The sequence below is a fragment of the Nuphar pumila genome, chromosome 3, assembly GCF_984573655.1.
Source record: "Nuphar pumila chromosome 3, dmNupPumi1.hap1.1, whole genome shotgun sequence".
NCBI lineage: Eukaryota > Viridiplantae > Streptophyta > Magnoliopsida > Nymphaeales > Nymphaeaceae > Nuphar > Nuphar pumila.
Genome location: NC_143251.1, coordinates 114,395,566 through 114,403,889, shown reverse-complemented (window position 1 = coordinate 114,403,889; position 8,324 = coordinate 114,395,566). Strand labels below are relative to the sequence as shown.

Below are 8,324 nucleotides of genomic sequence, written 5' to 3'. Positions count from 1 at the left end.
ACTGGTTGTAGTCTGTCACAAATTACTTTATTATTTTTCAAGAGAAGAGTAAAAGATCAAGAGTGGTTGTGGGGTGGTGTGCGAACCAAGATATATGATCCATTGTGTTTCCGGGATGTCAAAATTTATTTATGTTATTTCAAACTCTGATCTTCTGTTTCAAATGGTTATTAGTAATGAAATGAATGGTAATTGCTTTGAGGATTCCAGTGACGCGCCTGAAATGTTTAGCTTATTTAAATTTGAATATTGTTGTTGCCTTCAAAAAAAAGAAAAGAAAAATTCTCAAAAATTTGAGTTAAATTTTGGGGCATTACAGTTATAGTATCAGAGCCTCGGAATAATAAATCATAAATCATGGTTGTACAAAAACCCGACAAATGCTCTTTGAGTATATGTTATTTTATTGTTTATGTTACTTGCATGTTCTTTGTATCATGGTGCCATACTCTTTTATATTCGTAGACTTTATTGGGTGTAAACATTGAACCAATGAAGATTGTATTAGGCGTATATATCCCTAACAGATATAATTCTATGTGTGTAAACTATATACCAGACGTAAATATCATTGGATGTAAAGGAATTACCGCTGACCTGACCCTACTAGATATGATTAAGTAAGATGACATATTGGATATGGATGAGTTATTTGAATATCACGCCAATGTTATATACCGTCAAGGTTAGATGCTAATATTATGGTACCGACGAAACCATATAAGAACTAGATATTATATGCATACACATACCTATACAAAACTTCATTCATATGAATATAAACAATGTTTGCACATATATATCTTCAAACTGCATGTGTATACATTTTTTGTATATATTATATATACTTTTCATCTTCTATTTTTTTTTTAAATTACATTCTCAAACAGGGTTCACTGTACCTGATCTGAACTGACCTAGGTACAAATCGGGTCTGAACTGAAACCAGGTTCAGGTCCAGTCTGAATTAACATGGGTTCATACCTTATCTAAACCTAAACCAGGTTTAGGTTTGGTCTGAATTAGCCTGGGTTTAGATCTGACCTCAACCGAACTAGGTTTAAGTATAGTCTAAACAAACAAAAAAAAACATGATATTAATAATTTTTTTCTTTAAAACATAGCATATTTAAAAGCTGCTAAGATATACATATATATTATATGTTTTTCCTTTTTAACAAGACAATCCCTTATGAGTTGGATCTTATAACTCTTGTGCAGTTTGACATTTGAAACATGCACTTGGTTCATCCTTGAATCCAACGTATTTGTGTATTGCATATACACATATGCCTACTAAAAAAAACATTTATTATAGTTTTTTTTAAGGTTCATACATGTGTGTACACGATGATTAACATGTATCAACATGCATCTATATGAAAATGCAACCATTAAAATGTAAGATACATGAGAACTAACCATGAACATGTATTAAAAATGGATAACCATCATTAGAAATTCAATTACATGAGATCTAACTATGAACATGTATTACAGATGGAAAGCCACAATTAAAATCCAAGATACATGAGAATTAACCATGAATATGTATTAAAAAGGAAAACTCATCATTAAAATTCAAGATACATGAGAATTGACCATAAACATGCATTAAAAATGAAAAACCACCATAAAAAAGCAATATGCATGAGAACTAACCATGAACATGTATTACAAATAAAAAATCACCATTAAAATTTAAAATACATGAGAACTAACCATGAACATGTATTCAAAATAAAAAAACCACAACTAAAATTCTAAATACTCTCATGCGATTTTCAAAGCGCCTCTCTTTCCCATGTGCACATGGCATAGGGAAGGTATACACATGAGAAAGTCGACCCCCTATTTGGATTGGGTTGGGTTCAATCCCAACCCAACTCAAAATCCAAGCTCTAACCCCATTTGTATTATATTTTATTATTTTGTTTCTTTATATGTGTGTGTTGAGTTTCCAAGACTTGGGTCATCCTTCCTCATTGGATTCCCATTTTGAATTAAGACGAAATTGGGTCCAAATCCAAGCCAATAATGTTAAAATAATTGATCTATGATTTTCTCTCTCTATATATATATATTGGCTATATTGTTTAACTAATTTAGTCACCCTAACCAATTTAATTTAACCAGACAAATAATAATTTGATTTATTTGATAAATAAATAAATTATTTGTAATTTACCTATCAATTAACCAATAATGGCCAACCTTACTAAAACAAGCTAGAAAAATCAAAATAAATCTTTAATCACTCATATAGGTAAATCAAACCTGAAATCAGAATTTCTCATTTATCAATAAATTTTCATTAAAATTCTTGAAATTTTGTGGGTCTTACAAATTTTGGAAATAACGTGTTGGACTCACTCGAATTGAATATCTCAATATATTTGATTTTTGGTGCCTTGATTATGGAAATCTAAGAATCTAAATTAGGGTGGGCACAAACACATTGTAGTATTTGTAATCTCTCTCTCTCTCTCTCTCTCTATATATATATATATATATATATATATATATATATATATAGAGAGAGAGAGAGAGAGAGAGAGAGGGTTTTTGATCTGTTTTTTTGGATCCAGTATTACCACATGTATTTCGGATTCAGATTCAACATTACCTCATCTGATTTTATTCAAATTCGGATCCAAATTCAGATCTACTATTTGTATTTGGAAATCAGATTTCGGTCCAGCAAGATCCGTTCAGAATTCGATCCGTTTGCACTCGCTTTCAGTTGCGCCTTGTCGAAGAAACTAGAATGCGAGGGATCGAACTTAAGCAGTCAAGGTTATGTCGCACGGATCACAATTTTACTTTCGTATCGTGTCTTTTTACGTAATGTGTCATAACTTATGCCAAGCTCGACTCGAGCTTGAGCCGGGCTCCAACCACCCAAGCTCGGCTTGGCTCAAAAATCTGGATATAAATAAAAAAGAGTGAAGAGAAGCATACAGAAGTTAAGAGGAAAGAGCAAGAGGAAGTGATGGCGGCATGGCGCCCAAACCAGAGGAGGAACTCAACGAGAAGAATCCTCACCCTCTCGATGAAGGCGACATCACCCTCCTCAAGACTTACGTAAGTTTCCTGATTTTGCTCATCATATATATTTTTTTAGTTTTAATCTTTGCATCGATGATTCTGTTATCGGTAAAGAATCATCAAACACAACGAGGAAAGTTGAGATTTTGCATCTTTTAGGAAAGAAATCACAACATTACCTTATTTTTGTGGAGTTTTTTAGGTTAAGATGTTCTGATCTTTCTTTTGGTTGGATTTTATTGTTAGGGTTTTGATGATGCATTTGTTATCGGTAGAATTGTGAGTTTTTTCTTCCATGAACTGTTTACTTCTCCGTTTCAGTGAAATCGAACTGGGAATCAGGATTTTTTTCAGGATCGTTTATAGATTTTGCGATTTCGTGATTTCTTTTTGGTCTGTTCGCGTTGAATCTTGGGTTTTTTTATTGCACGTTTTATTCGAAAGAAGGCGGGAACCGTCATTATTTTTTTGTCGAACTAGCGTTGGTATCAGATTCAGGGGTTTAGCTGAGGCTTCCGACTAAAAGAAAAGGGGATTTTTTTTCTAATCTTTTGGTGGTTTTTTGGTTTATCTCTGTCGTGAATTTATTTGCTTGTGGCACCTCATGGTTTGGGTTCAGATTTGGTTGGTACCAATGTCTATTGCTTAATATCTCTTTGGTTAAGTTCTCTCTCTTTTCGGATAGTGTTAGCTCATTCTTAGCAAATTTCATTTGCACATCTTGATTGTGCTTCAGCTCTCCCATTTTTGTTCTTTTATTTTAAATGATATTGGTTGTGTGGCTTTCTCCTTTGCTTTGTTTGTGTTATTAGGAGCATCATAGACTTTCTTTCGAAAAAAAATGTTGACTTGCCTTATGCGTTGTTTGGGTGCAGGGTCTTGGACCTTATTCTAACAACATAAAGAAAGTGGAGAAGGAGATCAAAGAGATGGCAAACGCCTGCGATGGTGAGATGTCAAACGCCTACGATGGAGACGACGACTCGCCAGAAATCCTCCTGCAGACCCTCCCCTCTCCTCTCCGCGACCGAGATTTCCAGACCCTCATCGAGATCTCGAGGACCAGAGACGGCCGGTCGGAACTCTCCGCACTGAACCCTCTCCCTACCCTTCTCGCCCTCGTCCGCGCCCTCCTCGCCCGACCGCCCCACACCGGCTCTGACCTCCTCGTCCCCGCTCTGAAACTCGTTCGGAACCTCTGCGCCGGAGATGCGCCGAGCCAGGACTCCTTCGTGGCAAGCGGCGGCTCGAAGATCGTCGCGCTCGCCGTTGGCTTCGGTGAGCCTGCAGATGTTGTTAGATTTGGTTTTGAGGTTTCAGCGAATGTGGCGCAGGCCGGCGAGGCACATCGATCCTCTCTGTGGAGCGCTCTGTTTCCGAGAGGTTTTGCGAGGGGTTTGTGCTCCTTCGATGATCCAAAAATCACAGATCCCTTGTGTAGGGCCCTGCACGCGTGCATTAGCGGAGCTCGTGGGAAGTTGGTGGGGCTATGTGGGATTGAGGGGTTTCCGATTATGGCGGGTTTGATCCAAAAATCACGCAAATATGGTAATTCTTTTTCTTCATCTTCTTCTTTGAATAGTTTTGGTATTGCACGGTCCTTCATTTGGAGTACCTTTTCTTAATTCCAATGGATTTCCAGCGTGGTGAAGTATGTAGAAACCAACACCAAGTTTCGGTCCGGTCTGGTGGTCGGTAACCAGCGAATTGTAGCTGAGTTTTGGGTGCCTTCAAAGCCATTGATTGACGAGCTTAAATCCTCTTGCATTGACTGTGATACTCGGATGGAGATTTGGTGTTGAATATAACTAACATTGGAAGATGATCCATGCCAATGTGTTTTCCACATCCTATTTTTGTGTTGTCAGCACCAGAAGCCTGCAGGTTAAATTTTTATGTGCTTCTCCAAATGGAGAATAGTTTGACATAAGCTTCTACTCAACATTTCCTATTGCAGAATTTAATCTTTGGTTGTTGGATTGGTTTGAATCAGAGTTACGGGAAGCTTCTTACATAGCTGTTAAGCCTGCTTCCAAGAAACGAAACACTATACTCTTGGCTTCCGAAACTTAATTAGCTTCATAAACTTGCTGGGAATCTTTATTCTCCCACCCACGCTTTCCCTATGCTTTTTTCCACTAGCTCATTTATTCTTCTTATATGTTTTCTCAGTCTACTTTTCACTTGTTTTATGTGTTTCCTTTCAGGCCTCTCACTTTCATGTGCTTCTCTCGCTAACTTTCATGTGCTTTCTCTAAATTGGCAGTCATTATTTTTAGATTTTGTTAAAAATTTAATTTTTACACTGAAAAAATCATGAAATTTAAGAATAATCAATTTTATTTTAGTTTTTATTTTTGTTCCATTTCTATTGCCATTCAATTCTTATATTGTTTTTTTATTCCTCGCTCCCAGTTTCCTATACATTATTGCTTCTCGCTTCTGCTTCCTAGTGTGGCAACCTTGGTTTGAATTGACTGCTATAATTGGGAATTTGGTCAGATGATACCAGTGAGTTCTGAAATCTTGAAAGTTTAGTCTTTTATTTCTTGTATTGGATATACTAATGTGAAAATTGTGTAAATGTTCATCCTTCAAAAATATTTCTTGAGAAGACTTCGTATGCATAGTGTGGCAGTCAACTGCTGAGATTGATGCATTGTTTTTGTGAGTGCAGCTTTCTCATCCTACAAGATCATTAATCACATTGTGTTTGCTTGCCAACTATCATAATTTGAATGCTTAACAACTATCATAGTTTTTTCTCTTATTTGTTCTTTGAGAAAGATTGCTTCACCATTTCATTTTTATAGTGTTGAACACATATCTCTTAGACTCAAGCTCTGTTTGGGAGCCATTGTTGGGAGGGGTGACCAACTCAGTGGATCTGACAACATCCTTAAATCCGCTGATTTTTAATGTGGGCACCCCTCCCAATGCCGTTCTCATCTCGTCTCCCCTCCCAAAGCAGTCAAAAAGGGATGAATCACCCATCACTGCTCTCAACTATGGCTCCCAAACAGAGCCTTATTTCCCAAGGTTTTCAAGCAAAAAATTGCTATTTGTTGTGTGCTTGAGATGATACTGGATTCACTTCAAACTTTGTTGCAGAAAATGGGCTTGAAGCAGAGTGGCTGAAGTTGCTTCTTCAAAGAATCTGCCTAGAAGAAGCCTGTTTTTCTAGGTTGTTCTTGGGGTTGGGTTCGATGGGTGTTTCAAATGATGGCGAAAATAATAGTTCTGGGGCTACCTATACCGTGAACCAAGCATCACTATTGTATGCAATTTCAGATAGTTTGAGCCAGCAAGGGAGAGAGCTTGTTATTTCCAGGGATGTTGCACTATCTGTTTTTAACATATTTCAATTAGCTGCAGAAGTCGTTTGTGATAGCTCCAAAAGACAAACCACTTTACCAGCTGGTTTGCCTGCAATTGATGTTTTGAGGTATTCACTGATGATTTTAAGAGAAATTTGTTCTCTGGAGGATCCAAGTGAGCCGCCATCACTGCAAAAATCATCTCTACTAGCTGTGCAAAACCTGCAGAAAGAAGACTTATCCACAGTTGATTCACTCCTGTCTGCTGGCCTTGTGCACCTAATGTTAGGCTTGCTACAATACCTGGGGGAGCCAACAATTATTCAAAAAGCGAAAGCTCAATCGAAAAAACATGGTGGTCTTGATTCTGCAGAAAACTCAGGAAGGCAAGCAACGTCTCAAGCATCTGAAAGTGTCTCACAATCATGTAATCAAGAGGAGACCGCCGTTATCAGATCACAAATGTCGTGCCCATTCAAAGGTTTTCGAAGAGATATAGTTGCTGTTATCGGCAATGTTGCGTATCGAAGGAAGCATGTCCAAGATGAGATTCGAAGACAAAAAGGACTGCTGCTGCTGTTACAACAATGTGTGGTTGATGAAGACAACCCTTTCTTGAGAGAATGGGGCATATGGTCAGTGAGGAATTTGCTGGAAGGCAATGCTGAGAACCAAAGAGAGGTGGCTGAACTGCAGATTCAAGGGTCTGTGGACACGCCTGAAATTGCAAGGTTGGGGTTGCAAGTCAAGGTTGACCCCGAGACTGGACGTGCAAAGTTAGTAAATGTCACCTAGTGTAAAATTCTGATATTTATAACTAGCCATGATGATAGAAAGATTGAAATGTTTCATTCATGTTGTAAGAATTTCCAGTCTGTTTTTGAGGTTCCATAATGACATCAGGGATTTGCTTTGGTAGAAGGTCCTGCCTGAATCAAGTCGCTTATATTATAGGCAGCTTCAACTGAAAAGATGCCACTTAAGCTGCTGGAGAAGCGACTGTAAGTTGGCAGGCACCGACCAGCGCGACCGGGTCTCCTACTCCGGGGTTGGTTTCTCTGTTCCACATGGAAAAAAGGATGCCAATTAAGTGGGATTCACAGATTTTGAATGCCTATATGATGAAATTTATCAGCCCAAGTGTTTCCTGGATGCAATTACATCATCAGGTCATCAAGATCATGTTGATCCGGTATGGACTGCCCAAAAGATTAAGCAGAACTCATAGTTGTTGAAAGCTTTGAAAAAACTATGCAAATGTACTTCTCAGGAAGGTCTAGTTTAAAAGCATGAAACCGTATTTCTTTATGCTTTCAAAAGTTCATGAAGAACTTGTTTACAATGGATCTTATTTTTCTCAATACAAAATTAAACGTATTTCCTCTGGATATGTACTTTTGTTGAGTTAAGAATTGTACTTTCTGTTCTTTTGAAACTAATGTAATTCTTATAAGGTATTTTTGGACTTAAAACACATTTTCTTATTTGGAAAATGATCCCACTGTATGGTAAATTTGATGGGTTTTCCCAAATGTTCCACAAATTTCAAAATCCGCCAAATGTTCACTATAGCATGTTCTCTAATTTTTTAGGACCGCTTTACTCTTAGAATGTGCAGCTATGTTACCATAATCGCGACAACTCTTGCAAAAATCTCTTACATGCGAAAATCATGACGAATTTTGCATGTGGTAGTTGCGGAAGTCAATTTTTGATGCGAAATTAATGAAAAGTTGTAGAATTCATGGAATTTTGCATGGTATCGACTTTAAGAGATTCAAGATTTTGTTTTATCGTGCGCATTTTGTTGTATATATAGGTGATTAGGGTACAAATTTCATCAAGAGTTTTGCATGTGGTAGTTGCGAAAGTTAACTTTCGATGCGAAATTTATGAAAAGTTTACGGAATTCAAAGAATTTTGCATGATAGCCACTTTAAGAGATGCGAGATTCTGTCT

The 8,324-nt window shown here is 37.4% G+C and overlaps 1 protein-coding gene across 1 annotated transcript; it reads left to right on the top strand.

The window, feature by feature from the left end:
• The first annotated feature begins 2,532 nt into the window (after positions 1–2,532).
• On the top strand, positions 2,533–7,750 carry MEE50 (ARM repeat superfamily protein). Its single transcript, XM_089999744.1, has 3 exons — positions 2,533–3,084; positions 3,924–4,596; positions 6,160–7,750. Exons 1-3 carry the CDS (start codon positions 3,001–3,003, stop codon positions 7,158–7,160), a joined length of 1,758 nt encoding a protein of 585 aa, XP_089855870.1. The 5' UTR covers positions 2,533–3,000; the 3' UTR covers positions 7,161–7,750.
• Positions 7,751–8,324: the final 574 nt, after the last annotated feature.

Excerpts from the sequence above, each read along its gene's own strand:
- MEE50 (XM_089999744.1), top strand. The coding sequence starts at position 3,001 with ATGGCGCCCAAACCAGAGGAGGAACTCAACGAGAAGAATCCTCACCCT. Across the intron at positions 3,085-3,923 it reads TCACCCTCCTCAAGACTTAC|GGTCTTGGACCTTATTCTAA; the intron begins GTAAGTTTCCTG and ends GTTTGGGTGCAG. Across the intron at positions 4,597-6,159 it reads CCAAAAATCACGCAAATATG|AAAATGGGCTTGAAGCAGAG; the intron begins GTAATTCTTTTT and ends ACTTTGTTGCAG.